Source organism: Serinus canaria, chromosome 3 (assembly GCF_022539315.1).
Source record: "Serinus canaria isolate serCan28SL12 chromosome 3, serCan2020, whole genome shotgun sequence".
Classification (NCBI taxonomy): Eukaryota; Metazoa; Chordata; class Aves; order Passeriformes; family Fringillidae; genus Serinus; species Serinus canaria.
In genome coordinates, this window is record NC_066316.1 from 59534502 (window position 1) to 59559387 (window position 24886).

Below are 24886 nucleotides of genomic sequence, written 5' to 3' on the forward strand. Positions count from 1 at the left end.
GAAAACCATGGGGGTGGGGAGCGGGCGCCGCTGCGGCCCCGACGCGGCGCCCTCCGCCCCGGGCGCTGTAGCCCCGGCAGCGTCTCCGAAGCCCCGGCCGGGGGCGGGCGGCCGCTCCGTTGGAGCGCCTTCCCGTCGGCCGCCGCTCCCTCCCCCCCCGAAAAAAAAAAATCGCTTTCCGCCCCCCCCACCGAAAAAACACCGCCCCACACGCGCTAGCGAGAACAAGTGTGCCTATATCCTGTTGTTATATGCACCGGCTGCGGAGACGGGGAGGGAGAGACGGGCGTCTGCGCGGGGGGCCGCTCCCCCACCCCGGCCGCACTTCAGGCGAGAGCGCGCAACTTAACAGAAAAGCCGCGTCCTATTCCCTGCCCCTGTCTGCCCCCCCCTCCCCCCGCTCCCTGCCCCCGTCGTCGGCAAAATACGCACTCACGTGTATGTGCGCTCACACACACCGCCGGCACCCCGGGGCCAGCCCCCGGCAGCCCCCCGAGGCCGGCCCGCGGAGCCGGCGGCGGTGACAGGCGCCGGCCCCCGCCGCCGCACGCAGCCCGAAGCGGGCAGGGGCCGTTCCCCCGCCGCCTCACATGTCTGCCGCAGCGAGCGCGGCGCACGCACCGCACAGAGGCAGGAACTGAGCACTCGAGCAAAAGACTTTTTTTTTTCGTCTCTTAAAAAAAAAAAAAAATTGCTACAAGCTTGCCTTTTTTTTTTTTTTGTATGTGTATGTGTGTGCAAACTTTCCCCAAAATGGCGGAAATTGGGAGATGATTATATTTTAAATATCTCTCGCACATAATCACACAAAGTGCAGGAGCGACGGAAAATACAAACTCTCTGCTGCGCGCTGGTAGAGGCCTTCGCACACGGGGACCCACGGCACATTCAACCGGTATATCCCGGCAGCCGCCACCTCTCGCCGCTTCGACCAAAAAACCCTTTTTCGCACCCCTCTCCGCTGCGCATTGCCCCCTCGCAGTCCGCACTTCTCCCCGTCCTTCAGCCTGTGCGAACAAAGAGCCGGGGCTGCGGAGGGGGGGCTCGGGTGGCAGCGAGCCCCCTCCCTCCGCTCCGCTCCGCTCCCTCCCCGCCCGGCGCTCACACGCACACCCGTGCCCCCCCCACCTTCTCCCCCCGCCGCCCGGCCGCGGCACCCGCATCACATTGTTCCCAACAGCACGGCGGTGCCCCGTAAGTGTCATTAAATGGAGCCAACTGACAAGCTCATTGGTGGGGCAAGTCTGCAAAATGTCTCTCCCCTTCCCTTCCCCCTCCCTTCGGAACCCACTACCCCCCCCCCCAAAAAAAAGGCCCCCCCAAACACATTTCCACAGCTCCCTCCCCCGTGTATATATATATGCACATACACATACGTGCGTGCGTGCCTGTGTATGTATATAAATATACAGCGCATATATATATACATGTACTCCCTTCATGTGTTTGGGAAGAGAAAAAGAAATACCAGGCACCTCTCTCTTTCTTTTGTTCCTCTTTCACACTCGTACACTTATGATTTAGTGAGATCCCCGGTGCCCCGGCCGCTCCCCAGCCACTTGCGAGTCACTTGCCCACTTTACCCGGCATTAACTTCCATCCTTTCTGCTCGAGGTGGTCGGGGAGAAGCCCCCCTCCCCTTCCCCAGATACGTTTCGTAAGGGAGGGAGAGGAGGTGCGTCTCTCCCTTTATCTCTCGCGCTCTCTCTAACTTTCATCCTCACCTAGGGGGAAAATTAAAACCCGTCACCAGCCTTTGCCATCGCGGCTCCCTAAACGGCTTGCGGATCAGATCGGAACCCGCCGCTCCTTACCCCCCCAAATTCTCTCTTTCTCCGTCTCTCGAGTAGTCCTGACAAATATGGTCCAGGGCTGCGGGCACAGTGAGCATGCGCCCGCGGAGCCAGGGCTGGGGAAAGGGGAAACTGCCGCCGCCGCCGCCGCGGCTCCTCTTCCTCCCTCGCCTGCGCTGCCGCTGCGCCCCGGCCGCCCGCAGCCGGCACCCGGCAGCCGGCACCGGCGGCGGGCATCGCCCTCACCGAAAACGCGGCTGCCGACAAGGGCTCCGGCGGAGGTGCATCCTCCCCCTGATTTACTGCCGACGCTGGAGGAATAATAAGGAGACTTGTGCAGCAGTCGCGCGCTATTTTGGGCGCTTTCAAAAATAACGCCTTGCACTTTTCGGGGAGGGGGAGGTCCGGTCCTCGAGGGTCCCGCCAGGTGCTGCAGAGGTTGGATGGTGGGCGCCGGGGAACGCGGGAAAGCCTGTCTGTGGCTCTTGGCCCCATCCTCTGCGCAGAACAGACCTGGGGCAGAGGCAGAACAGCTGGGCGCCAGAGAGGAAAGTGCGGGTCCTGCGGGAAAGGGGCTGCCCTGCGCCGCGGCCGGCGAGGGGATCCCCGAGGAGATGGTCTGAGCCAGGCATCGCTCAGCCAGGCTCCTCCTGCGCTCCCGAAATATGGGGTGCGTTCAGTATGGACACATTCCTTGTGATGGGCCTCGTCTCGTTTACAACCTAGCCAGCTCACAAAATAAAACTAGTCTCAGATGTGCCACCTGCTTGAATACTCTCCATCGGTGCCCTGTATTCCTAAAGACAAATATCGTCTTCATTCATTTTCTGTCCCTGGTTCAGAAAACAGTGAAAACTGAAGGCCCTTGTTATTTCATGGGAATGCCCAGGATGGACTTCAGCTGCAAGGAGATTTCTTAGCAAATAACATTACACCACATGGACCTGTATGAGGCCTAAGTGTACTGGGAAAGTGGGAGGATGGAGGGCTGTGATCAGATGTAAATATGATATTTTCAAAACTGTGTATGCATACATATATGCAGTTTAAGGCAAAGTATAAAAGAACGCAGAACACAATCTTAATTATACTAATCCTTATTTTTTTTCAGACCACACAGCATCTCCCTAAAGTAATTCTGGCCTAAAGGCAAAAAATGACAAAGTAAATTCTAAATTTTTGATAGTTTGGCATATAATTATATATCTCTTAAAATAACTCTAAAAATTCAATACATCTTTTGTTAATCCCAGTAATGATCAATGGTCAAGTTTTGTCTTGCTTTTATATATGCTCCCTTCTACAATTATACTTCCAACTTTGGCCCAAATTACTAGAACAGAAATAATGATAAATACTAATTGGCAGCCGGTAATAAGTGTCAGTTGAATATCAATAGAAGTAAATACAAATAACAAGACTAAGTACAACCTTTTTGGTATAATGGATGCATACTGTGTTACCCTCTGATGCCCATGATGGGGACATTATTGCCCTGGACATGAGACAGAGATGCTCCATCTCTGACAAGACTTGCTAGCCTTAGCTCCTGCTCAGTGGAGTATTTACTTCAGATCGTGTGTTAGAATATTTAAGAACCAAGCTTGACAACTCTGCTCCCTTAAACTATGCCCATGTTCAATCAGTTCAGACAATCAGGCTTTTACCATACTATCTTGACAGTTTCTGTCTATTTAAATGATTTTTTTTCACAGCAGTGAAAAGGAGCTCATAATTAAGTATTTGCAGAATTAGTGCCTAAGCAAAATGTATTATAGTTGTTTTATTATGAGCAATGATGAGACTTCTCACACCCCTTCAGCTCAAATGGCATTGCATATAGGCTGCAGTTTTCATCAATAAACATATGTTCATTAGAAACTAATTACAGAAAACAGTATTAACCTAATTGTAATAATTAGTGATAACATACATTTTAACTCTTCTAAAACACAGATGCAAAAAATAGTAAAGGATGAGAAAATTCCTACTTTCCACCAGTGAACTCTTACTTGAGGAAATTTATGTGTTAGAAACAAAGAATAAACTGTAACTGAAGTCATTCAGCTCTTTTTTGAAAATTATTTCCCAATGTTCCCAATGTTCAATGTTGTTGAAATGTTTTAAGTCAGACAGTTGCCAAAGAACTAGATTATTCTATTGTAGCATTAAATTAGCTGGGCTCTGCAGAAGATGCTCAAAGAATGGTGCAATTTGGTGTTCTTTCGAACTCTTTAGGATGCTTGACCTGTACTGATTATTCCCCAGATGATATTGATGTTTTGGGGGATGGTATAACATACCCTGTTAAGGAAATACATTTCTAAGAGTACAACTGAAGTAGTAATCTGCCATTATTTTATTTATGCTTGAAAGACTTTGTCCCTTTCTTCTGAAAATCTTAAAGGGAAACATAGTCATATGTGTTACTGTACATAAGAGTGTAGCCCCTTACAGAAAACGATGACACAGGTGGAAAAGCTCCTCGAAGGATGTATATTGGAAGTAGTAACTGAAACCAAGGATTTGAAACAGCACATAGCTGCCTAATCGGATCAAACAGATAACTCTTTGATTAAAATAAAAGGACATATGAAATTAATAAAGGTACCTTCTGTTCTCTGTCTCTTCTTCAATCCTTGCCCTAATCATGGTGTGTCAGCTCGTGATGTATAATAAACCCGTTATTTTGTCAATAAAAAATTATTGAGTAAAAATAGATTAAACATTATTCACATATGCTCTTTAAACATTAGTTCTGTTGCCATTTTATTTAATACTAGAATTCCATCTGTATTCCAAAGGCAGAGAATTTCGAACACTTGTTTTCTATATGTAAGTATGGCATTTAATATGATTTTGGCAGTATGTTTAATGACAGATTTTGGAGTAGCTAAATTTGGTCTCTCTCTGAGTATTCTTGTAACTCGTTGAATAGGTGTTTGTGCTGTAGCCAAATACTGATTATTTTTCTAAGAGCATGTGCATGAACATCCATGGCTTCCAAAATCCAAATCTTGAGTACCATTTGAGAGGGTGAGAGTAAAGTAATGCACATTATCTGTTCAGTTTGCATATTGGGTTTGTGTGATCTAATGGCTCCTCAGCAAGCATCTACATAAACCGAGAGAAAGAGAATCAGTATTTACATTTTACCAAATAATTTGACATTTTCGAGATCTTGATTTCTATGATACAGATTAACATGCCTTAAAGATGGCCTTGTTAATCAAAAATAGACTGCATGGGACTTTTTATCACATTTCTAATAACCTGTGCAGCTCATTGTGTGACCTTTCCCACCAGTGACAGTCATCAGACTGTCATGTGATTCTTCCCCAACCTGGAGGACAGAAAAGAGGGTTTGAGGGCAGTCACTGGAAAAAAAAAAATTGTATATATTATGTAAAGCTCTAAGCCAGGAAAATGGAAGTCTGAAAGCTTTAAGAAGTTGGGAATGAAGAGAGAAGGTGTATGTGGTTATTTCCCATTGAAGCAAGCCTATTGTGGTCCATGGTGATTCCAGCTCTGTACTGTCTCCCTGTCCAGAGAACTTGATGTCCACACTGATGTTAAGAAATAATGACTGACTTATTATCAATTGAATCAACTGATTTTTCCACTCATCCCAGAATATTTATCAAAGTTGATTCAAATGTCATGCTAAACTGGAGAGCCAGTAATACCTCCTAGCTTTCAGATCTGTGTGCCTGCCTGACTGCCTGACTTTCAGATCTGTGTGTCTGCCTCCCATCTCCCTACCAGAGTGAGGCTTGGGTGGACAACAGTCTTTTTTTCCTGGGAAGAAAACTTGAGCATGAGTACTTGAAAGAAACTGCAGTGTTTTCTAGAGAGGTTTCAGCTCAATATGCCCTGGATGTAGGTGTAGGAGCAGCCTGGGAGAGCTTCTTTCTGGAGACATTGATGAAGCCTTTGAAAATTCCTGCTTTCATAAAGTTGCAAGACAACAGAGCTTTCTAGAGTTGGTCTTCATCCTAAAGAAATTCAAAGGCAGATAGGGAAGTTATGGGTTTGTCAGTTCAGGAATGAATCAGAGCCATGTTGCATGTTAAGGGTTTGGGGAGCATTTGGCCAGAATAATGAGTTGTAAAAGCAGAAAAAGTAATTTGCAAGAGTGAGTCAAATGCAAATTAGGAATATTGATGAGGACTCTTGAACCAGAAGAAGGCTGAAGTTAGAAGCTTGGACATGTGAGTTGGACTTTAGGGGAGAGCTTGGAGCATTGGCAGATCTTAAATGAGTTGAAGAAAGCAGGAGGTGGCCCCAGAGACAAGAGGTATGAAGATACAGCGGAGATTGTGTGGTCTGGAATGGATGACAGGCCAAAAGAAATGGCTAAGAACAAAGGTCCTGAGGGAGAGGAAAGGAAGGGGTAGTAGGAAAAGAGACACACCACAGAGGAGAAGTGGTATGGAAAGGGGCAGAGTGTAAGTGGGTCAAGAAGAGAAAGGGGGAAGAAGGGAGGGAGCCTGTACCAGGCAAAGCTGGAAGTAACAGGAGATTTGCAGTCTTTAAAAATGGAGTTTCCTAGATGCAGTTTTGAGGGATAATAATGAGCAATATCGTGGTTATGAGTGGGTAAGAGGGTAACCACCACATGGCCTTTTTTGGCACAGAACTCTGTTCATGCTCTGTCCTAAGGTATGTGGGCACACTCTGCATATGAGGGCCATTATCATTTCCCATAGTAGAAGGCTTTGACTCCAACTGTGCATAAGATTATAACAGCCTTGCAGCAGAGCATTACTTTGGACACTCTGTTCAGACTGGATCGTCCAGACCTGTCATCCAAAAGCTAGTAGTCACTCTGAGAGCTAAGGCTGTATTTTTAATATGCACAAAGAAGGCAAGTTGATGAGGCAGCACAAAATAAACATCACTCTCGGGAACAGAAGCTGAATGAGACAGGGTTGCAGTCTTCACTTCTTAGGTGGAAAACAATTCTGTTGAAATAGGCAACAAAAGCAGGGGTTATTTTAATAATTGTTTGTAGAATTTTTAGATCTATAACTGCTGCTGAAAAATATCTGGAAGTGAATAAATAGCTCATCCTGTGGATCTGTTTGGACGGCAAAGCCTGACAGCATGGGGAAAAGAAGAGGAAGTCCCATCCAAGGTCCTTAAAACACAATGGCAGGGTGAGAACTTGCTCTAACTTGCTCTCCCTGGAGAGCAATAGAACAGTTTTCAGAGCAACATGTGTCAGACTTAGTGACTCACAGCCACATGTGGACATTCCTAGTAAAATATAAATTGGTCCAGCAGTAGATGAAGAGGAAAGAATCCCAAATATTGCTTGTATTAGACATAAGAGCAAATGACTCAAAGTATGCATGCGGACTCTTCTTTCTTTATTTTCAAAACTTTTTATCTATTTGTGTGTTCAAACAAGTAAATAACACCCTTTTTTCTGTACTTTTTAGTATCGGTGGTGTCAGATTGCAAATACCAGGCAATACATGCTTGATGTATGTGAGATAATGCAGAGGTTTTCTCTGAGCAAACAGATCTCTCCTTGTAGAGGCTAATGCAAAAACCTGATGCCCACAGTTAAAGGCAGTAGAAGGAAACCAGAAATGCAGCAAACATTGAACAAAGCCTTTTTGGACGTTGATAAGAGTTTTTCCTTACCTGAGAATTCAGAATTATGATTGCAGCAGAACAGGTATCCACTAGGCCTGCCAAACATGGCTGCAATTAAAGCAACAGACAAAGCATCTCCTGTCTGCTGTGAGGTCCAACAACCCACGTAGAACAACAAGAAGTGAGTCCTTTATAACATTTTTCCAGTGCTGTTCTGTCATGTGGACACACAGCAATAGCATTCCCCTCTTTGACAAGCAACAGAGAATATTAATGGAGCCTGTTTCTACAACTGACAAGGAAAGGACTATTCAGATTCTGAGAAATTTATATTCCATTGCCAATGATCCTGAGTCATCAGGCTTTGTGGAGTCAACTCATACATTTCCTGTGCTGGCATAGTGGGCATTGTGCTCTCATTGATCTATATATGTAAGTGAATATGTAAATGTAAATGTAAATCTAAAGAGTAGCTTCAGTCAGTAAAAGGGAGTTTTTGTTCTGGACTTTAAAGCTATGTGCTAACTCGTCATGCTAGGAAATCAATCTGCCGAAATCTCATTTATTATCTAGGAAATAATGGCAAGTGTGAACTAATATTCTTAGTAAAATAATTGCAGACAATAGTAAGAGGTGGGAGTACCTGTTTGCTGTAGAATTCAAGGTTCGACAAACACGTTTCAATGGAGAACTCGGTCTCCTGGCTACCACAACAAAGCAGGCAGGATATTCTTTTTGCTTTGAGCACAGAACTGTATACGTTAGTAGTCTGAGCAGGCTGATGCCTATTTGTGGAAGAACCAACTCATGTTGGTTTACATTTGCAGTTTCCCACAACATGATTTGATTTCAATATCCACTGATAACAGAACTGATGCATGCTCTTAAGCGTTCAAGAGGAACTGAACTTCAGAAAAGATACTTTTGCTGAAATGAGTTCATTTTCACATGTTCCAAGATAAGCTTCACGTGGCACTTTACATCAAGCCCTCCTAGCTTCTTACCCCTCGGGGAATTCTTGCAAATCAAAATCCTCTGTGCCTTAAATTTTAGACAGAAAATGATGCAGCATGGGAACATCAACTGTATAATCATTAATATCATTAGAATACTGTACTGGGAAGCACATCTGCCCTTCTTTACATAAACTCCAAGTATTTAAACTGGAAAAATGAAGTTTAAACTGAAGGACTTTTAGATTTGCGGCGCACAAATGCTGCATTCGGGGGTGCTGGTGAGTTCTCAGGGAGCATTTAAAAGTTCCAAGAAAACACAGAACTCTTTAGGATTATTGGCTAAAATTGGTAACACACCTTTCCGGCTCCAAAGAGAAAGTCTCTTGCCCTCTCACCACTCATCCAGGGAAGCATGGATGTAAGTAGCAGATTCATGAATATATTTTTGTTCATCCTGAAAGCACCATGCATATTCTTCACCTTACAGAAATAATCATAGTAATGATTTGTAAGTGTACTGCTAGGCACAAAACTCACCTGGAGCTGTTATCCATGGCTAACTGATGGCACCGCTCTTATGTGCTGAGTTTGGAGCTAAGGCTTTAGAGAAAGCCAGTGGTGTTAAGAATGTCCTTTAGAGTGGGACTCAAAGATGTACATTAAAGGTTTATTGCTTTTATTAAATGTAGAGTGAATTCAGATATGCGCCTTACATTACAGCCTATGTGAATATCTGAATTGCAATTCTCAGTTCAGAAATATTGGTCAAAAAACTGTCTCCTTCATATTATGATGATATCTTTCCATTCGTAATATTCCTGACTTCTGTTTTGGACAAGATAATTGTAAGCATCAATCCAGTGAAAAGGAGATACCACCTAAATATATCTTAATGAGCAAGAATAGTATATACTCTCTTTCTCTCTCTCTCTCTCTCTCTCTCCCTCTCTCTCTGTGTATATTTATTTATTTATATTAAACTACTTAATCTTTTGGTAACTAGTATGGTTTTTCTTCTCTATGGAATGTAAGCCAAGTTTCAGCTGGGGACAAATAATTGCATTATGTAAGGACACGTAAAAATAGACTGACTCACATCTATAACAACAGAATCATATTATAATAAAATGCTATTTCTTGTATCATTTCCTGAAGGCAGAAATCACCTATATAAATGGACTCGTATAAGGAAAGCCATGTTATATTTGGCTTATATGCTGGTTTACATTAATGTGAGCCAAAACATGAACTGTTTCTCTTTTGGTGCAGTTCTGTTCTATAGTGAAGATGAGAATTCAGGCCTGAGTATCATGATTTGCATTAGTTTTAGAGGAATGGTATAAGATCACATGGTCTGAGAAGAAGAAGAAGCTGCATGCAAATAATATGACACAAAATTAGGATTTTTTTTTTTCCTGGAATAGGCCATGGTGCTGTTCAGTTTCGTTTAGGTTACTACAACCTATCAGAATAAGGCTCTACTCTACTGAGCACAGTTCTGCACACATCAGGGAATCAGCAGCTGCAGATTTAAATAGGATGAGAAACATTACATAAACTTACTGCACATGCTGCTTCTCCTGTTGTAGTAGCTAATATGTCAAGACATGCTTATAGAAACAGACGCATGCATATGTGCGTGGCAGACAAGGTAGGTGCTCGGCTGGAATTCAAACCAATGTGTATTTACAATTGCTGTTGCCACCCCTCTCTTGCACAGCTTGCAAATTCACAAGCTGACACGGTATATTCCAAATATTTTAGGTTGTAGTTCTCTTCAAAGCTAAAAGACGGAAGCATAACATGGTAATTGTGAATATTTAATACTTTGCAGTTCCCACAGACTAGTTTTATCAAGCAATATCTGTTCCTAAACCAACAGAGTGTGTACAACAAGAACTTCCTTTAACTATAGCTGGCATTACTTGTGCTCAAAGCCAACTTACGAATCCTTAATGCCTAGTTAACTCAGAATTATTTTTCTTCACAGTAAGAGCATGATATACTCTGAGGTAATGAATATTTCCATTTCTATTTTAAATTCTTAATTTTATTGTCTATAGCATTTATTTATTAATGTCACAAGAATTCTTTCATAACAGAGAAATTCTCTCCACTATTCTTTCATAAATGCTCCCTAATATTCTAGCAGGTGAAAAATAAATGTTGGTAGGAGCTAAGTGTGGAAAATTTCAGCCTAAAATATTTCTTTAAGTAATCAGTAACTGAAAATCAGGAATTAGAATGAAGACCATTTCTAACCTTGTTGCATTTGCCTCCTTCTAGCTCAAATGTAGAGTTCACAATACCAAGGGTGTGTGTGTATGTTTCTGCAGCCTACACCTGGTAACTTAACCAATAACACATAAATCTAACCAGTTAAGTAGAGCATAGAATGAGCAAAAACTGGGTTTTTTTTACACTGCTTAGCTTCTCTACATTAACACAGATGTAAAAGTAGACACTTGAGGCAAACTTAGGCTCCAGTTGCTACCTGAGAGAGTTTCATTTCAGCATGCATTGACTCAAACTTATTTCAGCTGACTGTTAATAAGAGCCAAACCCGACAATTCTCCATGGTGTATCTCTTTAAACTCACCAAGAGCACAAGGTAATCTTACACTGGTACCATCCAAACAATTTTTTTTCTTGCTTCTGTTCCAAAGTGGACTGAATTAAAAAAGAATTTTACATCAGAAATTTGCAGTAGTTCAAGATCAGTGAGATATTAAGCAGATCAGTTCTGCATAACAACTGATGATTAGTCCTTCTAGCACATAAGGTCAGACAGATTGGGAAATCACACCAATATTTCAGGGGCTTAGTGGGTTAGATAGCAAGGCTGATGGTTTAAAAGAAGTGCAAAACTACAGTCAGTAGGGCACTGATCTCTCTGACAATGTGACTGCCTTATTCTCTATGTATCTGTGTGAGATTGCAATGGTGTGGGTTTTATATATTTTTTACAATTAAAATAAAATTCAGAAGATAAAATGCACTTCTAAATCCACTCAGTGACTGGTCAGTCAAAAGCCCACAGAGATCAATAGGGCAGTAGTTTGCAATGTGAACTGGGCTCAAAAACCTTTACATCATTTTGAAAATTTTGCCCAAGTCTAAAAACAATCGATTTTTTCTGTAGCCAAAATGTCATGTGCTTAGTGGGTCCTCCTGGAACTCCAGGAAATATCTCTGACATTGAATGTTCAGAAAAATAAAAGTCATTATGTTTTACATAGACTTGGCATCTGGAAAGACTGATCTCTGAGACCAGAGTTATGTGAATTGAAGCAATTAAACAAAGTCACTGTAGTGTTTACACAAAACTGTTGAGTGTTGCTCTCTCTACAGACCCCAGCAATCAATAGAGATTCATCTGATCTTACACAGATCTTTCCTATTAGACTTCCTATCAATAGCTTTGTGAAACCTTAACTAACAACTTCCTAAAAGGAAATATTTCAAAAACTGACCTATAAGTGAAGTAAGAATCCTGTTGACAGATTCATCTTACCAGGGCACACCATTCACTGCACTGATTTAAAACTTACCTGCAATTAATCCCATGTCTGGAAACTGGAAAACATAGGAAATCTAGTTTGAAACATAGTTTTCAAACTGCAGAAAGGAATGAATCAATTGAATTGAAGTCTTAAGAGGTGTTCATATGTTGGGTTTTTCTTAATGTAAGGATGGCCATTTAACAGCAAGGGTATTAAATTGCAGATCACATAACAAAAGTTTAATTTCCTTGGCTATATCTGTTCTCAGCTTCCAAGTGTTCTGGGGGACCATGTCAGCTCAAATGTTCCTTTGTTGGTCATCCCTCAAAGCTCACCCAGTGTGATGCAGCATAATGTCAGCCCAGGCAACTTGCAGAGACTTTGCACAACTGTGGAGCTTGTGAGAGAGCAGCTGAATTTTACCCAGGTCAGGAATGCACAGCTGGGAGATTTCCCCAGCTCCAGTGATACTCCCATCCCCACTCATCCACCCCCGTCACTCCAATCACACATAACTGAAGAGAGCCTGTAGACTCAGATGGCAAACTTAAAATGTCTCTGTCATCCATGTATAAAAGCTGCTGTGGGCCACAGATAGCTCATTGGGCATGGGTAAATAAGTTCTGAGATCTCCCTTTTTGACTCCTGAACCCAGACTTTGCCTGCAGTTCTTCTGCTTAGTAACTACTTCCAGCAAGCAAATACAAAAGTAGTTTCTGATAAACCCATTGGTGGGAATCACTTCCAAACATCTCCCATATCCCTCTGGCAATCTGGCAATCCAAACACATGCTGCCTTGAGTGTGAGGATGTTATATGGATCACCTGGTCTTTTACCAGAAAAAAAAAAAAAAAAAAAAAAAAAAAAAGTGAAGTCTTAATACCCACAGATCCAAGCAGGAAGTATTGGTGCTCTTGGACTCAGCAGAGCCTGAGCAGTGAGCTCTTCCAGCCAGCTCTTTGCTGCTGTGATAGGAAAATACATCAAAGGAGTCACACAGGACATTTTGTGGTGACATGCACTGGATGGCAAGTGATTAGATTCTTTGAAAATTTAGATTATATCATTCAGATATCTTGAGGTAAAAAATAAAAGTCATACTAAGTCTTGTCAAGTAGCTTAAAAATCGGCAGTTCTGATCTTCAAGGTGGGAAAACATTTTGCTTCTTCAATACAATTATCATTCATTCCTGTGAATAGAAGCTAAATGAAAACAAGAGTCCACTTTGACCTGTCTGGAATAGCTCCTAAGAAACCTGGATCTAAGTGAGTGAGGAGCAGCCTAAATTAAAACAGATAGGAGTATGACTTCATCATTATTATGCATATAAGTATTACATATATCAAAATATATAACAGTTTTCTTTTATAGCATAAACACTGTATGTTTTGCAAACTGCTGTAAAGGTTGGCCTTAGCCTTGAGTAATTCTGTGGGATAGTAAAAAGGTATTTGGAAGGTACCTTTTAGGCATACATTTTTGTTTTAATATTATTAATCTTTTTAAGCACAAAACCTTGAAGTTGCTTTGAGGTTTGGCACCTTGGAATTTATTCCACTGGAGACAATGAATACACTGTACTTCCAACTGTATATAGCATTACTGAATCAGATAGCACAGTCTGTAGTGAAGATGTCTCAACATTTTTCACTTCTAAACAGCTCTTAGAGTTACTTTGTCAAATGAGATTTGAGCTGAAAAATTTCTTACTAGTTGCTTTTTCTTAGGTTTATTATTTTCTTGTTTGTTTCTCAATTTACAGATATAATAATGTAAGCTTTTATGAGGAAGGGGGTAGACAAAAAGTGTGTCTTGTTGCCCATGTTGAAAATGTTCTGGTTTTTTACATTAAAGTTTTTATTCCATCCAGTTATTGAGGTAAAAATATTAAATTTGACAAGCTTTATGCTAGAGAATTATTCATGTTCCTCCTCTTTAAATCTGTTCATGTTTGAGAAATTTCATTATGCAAGTGTTCAGAAAATACTAGCTAGATATTTAGCTGAAAATTCTGAAAAGTCTGTCTGCTATGGACCCACTCAAGGCTGCAGTAACTTAATTCTTCCTCTGATTACAGCCAAGCTCCACAAAAGTGTGTGCCTCTCAGGGACCTCTCTGTTGATAAGGTACAGAGGAGAAAACAAATTTATTTGAATGCAGTGTAGACAAAAGTGAAATTTAGGAGTTAGTGGTTATATATGTGCAGAAAGAAATGGAAGGAGTGTGATGAGCAAGAGGGTGGGACAATGAATTGCCAAGTATATATGCAGGAGACTGGGACTGGGAGCTCGTGTGGAAGATGAGGTTTAGAGGGTGACAAACATTCATGGTGCTCAAAGGAGGGAATGATGTTAGCTGAACAAAGGGCCAGACAAATTGGTGAAGAGAATTAGATGCAGTTTCCAAGGGAAGAGATCAAAAATTAACACAGTTCTGCCAGGGATTAAATGGTGCAAGAGGGCTAACCTGTGGTTTGGAAGTTGGTCAATGGTTAAGTTGAACTAATTGGGTAGGCAAGAAGACAGCGTTGTAACAGGCATAAAGAATAAGATTCAAACAAAACAGAACAGCATTTAAAAGCTGCAATGCAAGGTTAAATGTAAACTTTTAGCACATAAGAAATGTGGGCATTGACACTGCTTTTGAAACTTTAATTTGAACCCTTGGGCACAAGCATAATGATACACTCCTATGGCATGATGATAGACAGTTTCTTGTACAGAAACCCAGCCTTACTCAGGGAACCCCATTATAAGAAATCTCCGCTGGGTCCCCACAAAGTTATATATTGAAGGTTACAGAGCTCCTGCTTCATTGACTCTGGCAGTCAGAAGGTGTGAAAAGCATTAAGCAGTGGATTGCTAGAAGGAAAGCCACCTGCATGGAGATGCGGAAAATTAAGTTCTTTCTTTGCCTCTGACAGTTTTTGTATAATACCAAACAAGTAATTTCCAGCTGGTGACTAATTGTTCACTTTCAGAGAGCCACCCAAAGATCTGAGAACTAGTTTCAAATACTGTGGGCTAGTCATAGCTGAATTCTATTGGAACAATGTTTCAGATATAAAGGATTGAGAAGGTGTGTCCTTGGCACATTGGACATTGGATATTACAGAATAGTTTTGACTTTGAGTTTTGGCTTTTCCATTCTACAGCAGTTAATGCTTCTCACCTCAAACTGTTCTTCAGGTCCAGATAACTCTCCAAATAGAGAAACGTAATTTAATTTGTGTATTCCAAGATATTTCAAGTTGAATATTTCAATAAACAACTCTCTTATTTATGTAAAACTACATGGATTTGTTTGCTTCAACTTGTACATCTAGTTCAGTCCTACAGGGCTTTTGGCACTTTTTTGATTAGCTTGTGATTCATCTCAAAGGGTCAACTGTGCTCTTGAATTAAATACGTAAGGAGAAAAAAATAAACAGCTTTGGAATGAGAAAATCACTGTATCTTGGATTCACTGAATAAAAACCTATGTGGTTAAGCTTTGTAACTAAAATAGAACCTCCACTTTTGGACAGAAACCAGAGTACAGTTTGGAGTTACAGTAGAATATCATGTAGACGAATTAATTTCAACAGAACAATAGTTTGAAGCATTGTATTTATTTTATTTTCAAGCTCAAGAAACACAGATTGTGATTCTTTCATACCCAAGCAGAGTTCATCAAATGAGAGATAATGGAGGAAGATACAGAGCCAAAAACGTGGGTTAGAAAAGGAATATTTTTTGTAGTAGCATGGGAGGATGAAACTCAGAAGAGCCTTTTATATCTTTTAGTGACTCAGGTATTGCACACTCAGATGAGTGCCTAACAGCACAACAGTTTGCAGTGCAAATTCTCAGGCTAGAGGGCTGAAAGCAAAGAATTGCATGAGGGAAATGATAAGTGTGCCCAGATCAGCTGAAATCAAACTCAGGGCACCCCTAGTCCTGAAGTGATGTTTACAGTTCATGATGCTGCAATTAGGAAAAAAAAATACAGACACACACAAAAAAAAGAAAAAAAAGGCAAAACAAAAAAGAAACTCAAAGTGCATCAGAACTGCAAATAGCACAGAAGAATTTAAACATAATACTCACTCAGGGTATTAAATGGTGGAAACTTAACCTAGAACCTGTCATTTGCTAAAGTCTATTTTTTTTCCTTTTTCTTTTTCTTTCCCCATTGTGAACATATGCGATGTGGCACCTTGCATTAACAGGTCTCATATCACCTTCCTCTGACCCAAACAGCCAAAAACTTCATACTACAGGAAATATTATTCTCCCACATAACTGTAGACTGATGGCAGATGCATTGGAAATCTAAGGCCTCCTAAATTCCACAGAGAAAGTTTAAGCAAGAAATAAGAAAACTCTTATTTCAGAAAAAGACCCTGCTCTGTTTCCTAATACAAATGTTAGCATAAAAGAGACAATCCTTCCCCTTCTAAAAAGGTCACTCAAAAATAAGGATTTTTTTAAATTTTAAAAGTGTATGAGAATGTATGCTTACAACCTCAAAAAAAATTTCTTTTTCATCAGAAAAGTTAACAATCTGTTACAGAAAAACGACTTCAGCCTTCAACACTGTGAGAATGCCACTGCATTTGAATTACAGGTCTGAAATACTGCAGGAGTTTACTCCAAGCAATTTTCCTTTGAGCAAGACAATGTCTTGTACTGAAAACAAGTTCATGAAATTTAAAAAAAAAATCTGAGACTCTAAATATATTTTTAAAATTAATTTAATTTTATTTAAAAGAGCCCCTTCAAACCATAAAAGGGATGATTTAGTGCAAGAACTGGATTCCCTTACCTTCTACATGAAAGGAAATCCTATGAAGGGGCTAAATTTTCAAGAGTAGTTCATTTGCAAGGGAAAAGCTCATAACTGTATATTCAGGTCAATGGTCTGGCATTTTGGCTAAAAAACTCTGAAAACACTGATTTTGGCATTGCAATAAGGTGACGTTGCAAGTTCCAGCAGGTATGATCTTTTGTTTTCACAGCCTACAGCCAGAAGGAGCCATTAGACCTTGTAGCTTTAGCTCCTGTAGGATACAATTAGCTTTAAGCCAGACCTGTTACTGCATTTTGTTCAAAATTGAGCTATTAAGTTAGATGAACAAGGTTGCAGTGCCCAAAAGAGTAAGAGATTTGTTGGCCACAGTCAAAAAAAAGGACATGGAAGGTAACACTTGTGCCCAAGGCTTTGGCAAGATCTGAGAGCCCAATAGGTGATGTGATCTCAGAAGATGAGCCACACTTTACACAACACAGGGAGAAAAAGTCCTCTGTAGTGTTTGGCAAATTTAACTCTTTTCCACCTCCAAATCTGGTAAAATCTGCATGTATAAGGGGAACACATTACGGAGAACAAGAAAAGTGGAGATCCTGCACAATGCCTCAAAGCATGAATTGGTTCTGCTTGGGGTCCCATATCCCAGTGTGGTTGATCTCTAGACTTAGAGAACTATCAAGAAATTTGGGATAGCTTGTTTGCACATTGCTAATTGTTCATGAGGCAGAAAAATGCCGTGCTGGCATCTTTCTGGCTAATAACTACTGGCCCTGTGCAAGAGATCCCATTGCAATGATTGCTTTACTGCACAGTTGAAGTTTAACAGGCACACAGAGGGCGATGCCTACCATATCCCTGAGGCCTCTGGAGGGTGGCAATAAACATCACCTCACTGGACACAGTCCTAGCAAAACCAGAGGGACCTGCACACCTATTCAGTCCTAGTCCAGTGGACCTACTACACTTCTTCTCAGGAACTGGGTTAAAGCAAATCTTTTTAGCATGAATTTTGCTTGAGGTTCTGATGGGTCCTAAACCCTCCGCATATTTTTTAAAACTGCCAGTTTGCCATACCAATAGAAATTAAATTAGAACCCAAATTTTATTTTTGATATTGTGGCACAAGTAAGCTACACTAGCATTTAAAAGATATCCCAAGTCAGAATTGCCAGCCTATTTCCTTAAAATGACAGTACCACTGCTGATCCTTTGTTCTTAAGAACCATTAAATCTCAAATAAGCTAATCCACAAAATAACATGTGAAAACTCAGATTTCAAATAAAAACTTTTCAAGGAGGGATACCAACATCAGTTAATGGCACTGCAAGAACGTAATATTTAGATATACATTTATATATACACATCTGAATTTTAGGAAAGTAAAATAAGCAAGCAAGACAGTATTTGTCTAGCTCCTGCTTTTAAAAGGGATCTCTGTCTCTGACAGTTGATGTCAGACCAATGAACAATAGAGAAGTACACTAAGAGACACAAGGCCTATGCCAATTGTCTCTAATGTAAGATCACAGAATATTTATTTCCTTGCATTATGATAGCAACAGCGAAGTGTCACCGGTGTGAAATGGATATAAACAAGATCTTGAGTATGTTAATGTGTTAATGAGTTTTTATAAGTGACCACAAATAGCACTTGTGTATGGAAATGTGCAGCAGCTGCTTAGAAAAGCCATCCACTATTGCAAAATTATGAGGGAAAAGGAAAGGATAACACCATAAGAGGTTCTGCCCCTAGCTGAGGCTCTGTGTGAAGCAATGGATGCAAAACTCTCCAAATCAGAAATTCGTGGCACATGAAGGATTGGGCACTGTAAATGTGAGCATTTGCACGGGTCGTGTACAGCTGGGAACATATGAAAAGGGATTTTGGTTTTCAAGTCTCTTTTGTCTCTGTTGGCATGTGCCACTCACTATCTCTTGAGTCCCATGGAACATACCTGGTATCTAATACTGAATGATGGGCCTGAACTCTGGCATTTTTCTGGTGTGATTTGAAGTTAAAAGGTTTAGTACAACAGACTTCATTTAAACAAGCAAACAGAAGCAAATACGATATTTACTTACTGTAGGCGATTTCAGTACCTAAGGTTAAAGAGCCATCTGTTTCTCTGGTGTAATTCCACTGGTTTCAACGGAATCAGGGCAGGATAAATTTGATGCAATACGTTCACCTGGTCACCTAGCACACAGCAGAGACGTTCCCTTTGTGTGGAAGGCTGCACACAATCAGTTTGCCATCTAGTGGCAGCTATTTTGAGCACAGACAGCAATTTAAACCGGAACGTGATTACTTTAAATAACGGGATGTGTTAAATCAACCGAGGTGAATGAAAATATGCATTTTCAGGTAAAAACTACTTTGGAGCCTCAAAGGGTAACTGCATGCATACCCAGAATTGTACATTCAGACAGGAAAAATATCCTGACTCAAGTTGTCTAACAAAAGCATTTCCAGTTGTGCTAATACTTTCTGCACAGTGTGACTGGATATAGATCACCTGCAGCATTTTACACAAAAGAATATGGAACAACATACTGATAATTAGACACCTTCTAATCCACCCATCTCCAGCTCCTGTCAATGTCTCTCTGGGATTAAAAAAAAATGCTGTTCCTGAAAATTTTCACAATCAAACTGGCCCTACCTGAGTAGTCTCAGTAATGGAGCTGCAGCTGCTCACGTGGGAAAAGCAATGACATGGCCAAGTCAGACTGTTTGTATTAAGGTTATGAGTTACTAATAGAAAGACTAGTCACAGCTAGAGATCAAATGCCATACCTCCAAACCCAAAGCAGCTACCAGAGTCTGCTCAGGAAATGCAAAAAAGATGTACTTTTTGGTGGTGGGTGGTCTGGTAGTACTTATGCATTTTTGTGAGTGGGTTTATTTTCCCTACTTTTAATGTTAATTCAGTTGTTCTTAAAAGTGACGGGACATTTATCTGCTTGTAGTACTTAAATGACCTTTGTTACTATACTATTCCTTGACTATTAATACCATATGTATTGTGACATAGGAAATGTACCTGACATAGAAAAATGCTATTATCCTTTTATAATTGCTTCAAACTCTAAGTGACAAAGACTTCTGCCCTTCTTTCTGCACAAGGATTTCCATAAATTTAATAAGAAACTTTAAAAAAACATTAAAACCAGTGTCAGAATACAATGTTCCTAGACCTGATTTTAGGATAGTAAAAAGATACAAGTCCTGCATGTCCAACCTCTGTTGGGAGCCTATCCCATAATGATGGAGATTTAATACTCAAGAACCAGCTGATGTCAGTCTGTCTAGAAGGCATGCCAATAGCTAGCAGTACCTAGCCCCAGTGAGTGGCAGGAACCAAAGAGTGACAAAAGGTCAGCTATGAACACAGGTCCTCCGGCTTTAGAGTATCCTGAACTGGCAGGGGAATCCCCAAAATGCTGGAAACTTGAGTAACGTGGTGTAAAAAATTGGATTCAGAGAAGATTTTAGGCTGCTGAAATTCATATTAGGATGTCATTAGCTATTATCAAGCAGAAACCCATTTAATAATGAATTCTATTAAACTGGAGTTGTACTAAAGAGCTGTTGACGTGCATTTTGGAGATGTCATAAATACAATTTTGTTTGTTTGTTTTCTGACAAATATCAGCTGTATTTAATGTCAGAGGAGCACTGAAATTGAGTAAAAATTCTTTAGATGACAACATTTATCATGTTTTAGACCTTAATGATATGTCTGCTTACACTGTAGTTGTCAAAAATATAAATATACATGGAAGTTTCATTGGGTTACTGTATACATCTGTACTCAATCTCCTACTCAGTGATCACAGACAAATGCTCAATTCATTGAAAATAGACTTTAGCCCCATTTACCAATCTAGTTGTGATAAAGTGACTTGCATTCTGTTCTGGGCCATGAATCATGGTCACAAGAGTTAATTAAAGTTCTAATGGCAGGGTCAACAGGGTCGAGTGAATGAGTTTGTCTGTATGTAATTAGAGCTGAACAGATGATAATGAAATGCAACAGGTGTAACCTAACATCAGAGAGCAGAAGCCGTCTGATGTATTAAAGTGCTTGACCTGAAGATTCAAAATTGCTTTTGGAGTAAAAGGTTGGGAAAAGTACTTTTTTACTTGTAAATGGAAGAAATTTCTCTCTAGAATGAGACAATGCCCCAGCACCATCTCTACCCTCATTTTCAACCCTGCTAAACTCAAGGGAGTGAGTAATGCAGTTGTTTCAACAGCACACATTTTTATTTTCTAGGCAAATGCAGTGTAAATATGACTGCAGAAAAATCAAGATAAATGAGAAAATTGTGCAGGAGGAAATTCACCCTAGATGTTGTTTATTCCGCATGAGATCGGTTTTAGAATTCCTCTGTTTTCTCATATTAGAAGGATGAGTTCAAACTAAAGATAGCAAATAACAAAAATCACAAATTTGTGGCATTTTCAATGTAATAGGAAAACACATCATTTATCCTGACTCCTCTATACACATATCTCTTTCTCACAAGCTTGCTCCTTTTAAAACTATCACTTTCCCCAGGTACTGATAAACAGAAAAAGCATACTCCACCAACAGGACAAAATGCATGCGCAACAATTTCCTGCATAATCCTAAGGACCTGGTGCCAAAGCACTGAGGCAGGGGTATTTGAACTCCATCTTCAGAGAAAAAAGGGAAACATGTGATCATGTAGGTGTCCCAATAGTCTTTCCTCAGCAATCCCACAGCTGTAAATTAACAGGTTTATGATAGCTATTGGCAGTGCAAATTTCTTTCTGCTATCTTGCCCATGCTGGAATCAGCCCTTCAATCAGAAGGTACACTTTTGCAAATGAAAAAAGGAGTTCAGTTTCCATGCCAAATCAATCCCAGTATGCCTCCTAAGAGCACCAAAAAGAGATCATTTATTAGTGCCACATATTGCTCCTACAACAAATGAAGATGAGACAGGTCACGTGGTAGAGGCTCTACAGTTACATTTACCCCAGTAAATTAAAACAGTGACATCTATGACAGTTACATCCACCACAGTAAATTGAATCAGTGACTGGGAACATTCATGGGCATAGAAATGGGATGGCACATTGAATTAAATAGTAACAGGAAAAGTTCTTGTCCCTGCTGGTTAGCACAGCCAGGGAGGATGGCCCAGGCCCTGGTCACGCTTCCCACATGGCTTGTGGGCAGCTACTCTATCTGCTGGAGTGAGGGCACACCACTCATGCCATGCCTCATGGCCCAGGAGCATCCATGGCACTGGTGTGTTCCCAGTATACACAGAGGGGCTGGCTGCTTGCTGAGATTTTTGTAAAGTACACAGTTCATACTTGAATCAGCCATACAGCTGATAGTCCCATTAAGTGCTCAGCCATTCCAAAATCACCTGCAATATCCTGTCAGCTAGATTTCAGCTTTTTTCAATGGTGGAAAACCAGGCTTGGCAGCTGTTAGATGATGTGGTAGCAGCCTGTTGGCATACCTGTGAGAGAGCAGTGAGAGTCAGTGTCAGGGGAAGCTCAAACAGAACCATGGTGGGCTAATCCCAGGCCCATCAAGGAGAACCACTGACCCATCTCTGCAAGTTCAGGGGAGCTCTGACGTTCAATGGCAGGTGGGAACACAAATTACAGCTGTGAGGAGCAAACACCTTCCAGGTTTTTCTCAAGAGAACTTCAGCCCCTTTGCCCAGGTGTGAAACCCATCAAGATGAGTTACTTGGAGCTTCTCTCTGAATCACCTTCCAGGCTGAAGGGGTGGGACACAGTATGGGATGCAGGGGAAGAGTGTGTTTTGGGTTTGCCCAGTATTTGTAATGAGGTGCTTAAGGGTGGAACCAAAGGCTGGAAAAGGAGGGATTTAGGTGATTGGTGAAGGAGGAAGTGTGGCAAAGTGTGTTTGAGTGTGGGAGTCTGGTCCAGAAACTGGAGTGGGGCTGCAGTCACAGGGGTGACTATGTCTCAGCAACTGGACAAACTGGGATCAGGATGCCAGCTACTGGGCAGACAGTGTGCTGATCCAGCTTCTGGAGCTGGGTCACAGCTGCCTTTCTGTGTGTATAAATATGTATAAATCTTCTCACTGATGAGCTCTCAGCCTACTCAGACAACAATGGGAGCAGAATGAGACCAGGAGTGTTGTCTGTGTGTGTGAGCTCTGTGGTAACCATGTATACATGTATATATGTGCATATATGTGATGTGTAGTCTCATGTGTATATGCTCTGTGTGTGTGTGCTTACACACAGCCTGGCTGCTGTTTGATCTTAGAAGCATGGAGGTGCAGCAGCCTTTCCCATCTCCAAGTGTTTGATCCCACATCATGCATTTTCCTCTAACCATAGCAGCAATTTCACAGCTCCTCAGTTTTTGTGGGCTTAGTCCTAAAGGGATTTTTCAGTGCTTCGCTGTACTTAACAAAAATTCCCACTAACACTAGTGGAAATGCCAGAATACCTTCAAAATACCTGCTTGTCAGCAGGTTTAGCTTCTCAGCAGAAAGGACAAATATTGATTTTTTTTTGTTTTTTTTTTTTTTAATACAGACAATTAAACTTTCTTCTTAGACATACAGTGGGGCCAGAGTGGAAAGTTTACATTGCTGCAATTGTGTTATAGCTTCTCTCTGGATAAACAGAAGACTTCATTTTCAGTTCTCTCAATCCCACACCATTCACAAACAATAAAATTAATTTCTAGTTTGAATAAATAAAGCCTATAAAATTGGTTTCTTTGCCAATACTTTCAAGCTTTATATAGAACTTGTTCATGAAGCCAACAGTGTCAGTTAGCAAAACAAAAGATGTTTACTATTTTTGCTATTAATTAAGTCAACTCCTTAGATACAAGTAGCTCATTGGGGTTAATTATTTCTAAAAAGAATCCAATTCATTTTCAGTTTGCTAGTCAGAAGGAATTATATCAGTTTTTCGGTTTAATTCTTTTAGTGCTATGAACATTTTAGAATTTGTAAGCTTTAACAGAGAAATTCAAGTAGCCAACTTTTCAGAAGCTGAAAGATCCTAAAATTCACCTCTTATTTAATCAATTATATTGTAAGTTCTTTTAGATAATATTACCAGGAATAAGGGCATTGTTAAAAGCAATTCAACCAAATTTGAAAGTAAAAATAGAACATACAAAGAACATTCCTGCTTCCACCTAATTCTCAGATGTCTCACCCCTTAAAATGTATCCATCTGCAACAGAGGTTGAAGAAGGAGAGAAGCTAATTGCTTTAATCCTCATGGTGGTAGAGTCTAGACCTCACATGGTTCTGTCTCCTCCCATGTGGGAGTCAAGCTGTCCTACTGAGGCTGTACAAGGTATATGTGACCAGTGCCAAACTGTAGGGGCTGTCCTTCGTAGGACACAGCTAAGCTGCATTTGGCCATGACACCAAGTGAAGAAAGGGTAGTTCCATTCCCTGCATTCACAGATTCTGCCAATCACTTCCAGACAAAAATAGTGGCCACCATTTGTCTTCCCAAGCTCTTCTATCCTCATACACAATGTAAGTGTAGTTCTTCCCTATCAGCAGATGGAGACAGAGTACATGTGTTTTGATGCCATCCTCCAATAAACTAAAAATTTCTTACTGCACAATCCAGTCTGCAGCTATTGGGTTGAGCTCTCTATTTTTTTAAAGATTTCAGGATAATAAATCTAAACTAAACCAATCTAGAACTTGGCATTTATTAATTTCTCTGATTTTAAAACTTTTTTCAGGTTTTGGAATTACCTAAGAAATGTGATTCCTGGTCTAGCATTACTTTTTAAGGCCCAGAGCTGTAGTGCAAACAATCATCTTAACAGTAACACAATTACCTGTTCTTTTCCATGAGATATTCCTGTAATATTGCTGTATGATACAGTTCTTCAAATTGCTGTTAATTTTTTTTTTTTTTTTTTGCAATGCTATTTGACAGCATCACAAATTGTGGGTGGAAATGGTAGCATTCTTTACCGTTTATTTTTGTTTATCTTCAAAAACCAGATAAACAAATCCTAAATAATAAGCTTGGGCAGCAAACTTAGCTGTAGGCTTTACAAAATTTTCCTCATGGTTCATTATTACATTTGACTTTTTGTTTAGGTACAGGTAGCAGATAGGAGCTAGGTACTGCCTTGGTACTATTAGTTGCCATTATCATAGTCTTAAAAAGAATTACTGCCCTATAGAAGAATCCTTAATTTTACTTTCAGAAGGTGTGC

General features: G+C 40.7%; 1 protein-coding gene across 5 annotated transcripts in view; it reads right to left on the reverse strand.

The window, feature by feature from the left end:
• L3MBTL3 (L3MBTL histone methyl-lysine binding protein 3) overlaps positions 1-1926 on the reverse strand; it is a 78829-nt gene extending 76903 nt beyond the window's left edge. Inside the window, exons 1-2 of one of the 5 annotated variants that reach the window (XM_050972551.1) lie at positions 1815-1878; positions 1584-1724 (exon numbers count right to left, since the gene is read on the reverse strand). In XM_050972551.1, the coding sequence (XP_050828508.1) occupies positions 1584-1600 (17 nt within the window). In that variant the 5' untranslated portion in view covers positions 1601-1724; positions 1815-1878. Of the gene's footprint in view, positions 1-436; positions 520-1475 lie in introns of those variants that run through there. The other 4 variants (XM_050972552.1, XM_009092290.4, XM_018916664.3 and 1 more) reach the window with 4 other exon arrangements.
• Positions 1927-24886: the final 22960 nt, after the last annotated feature.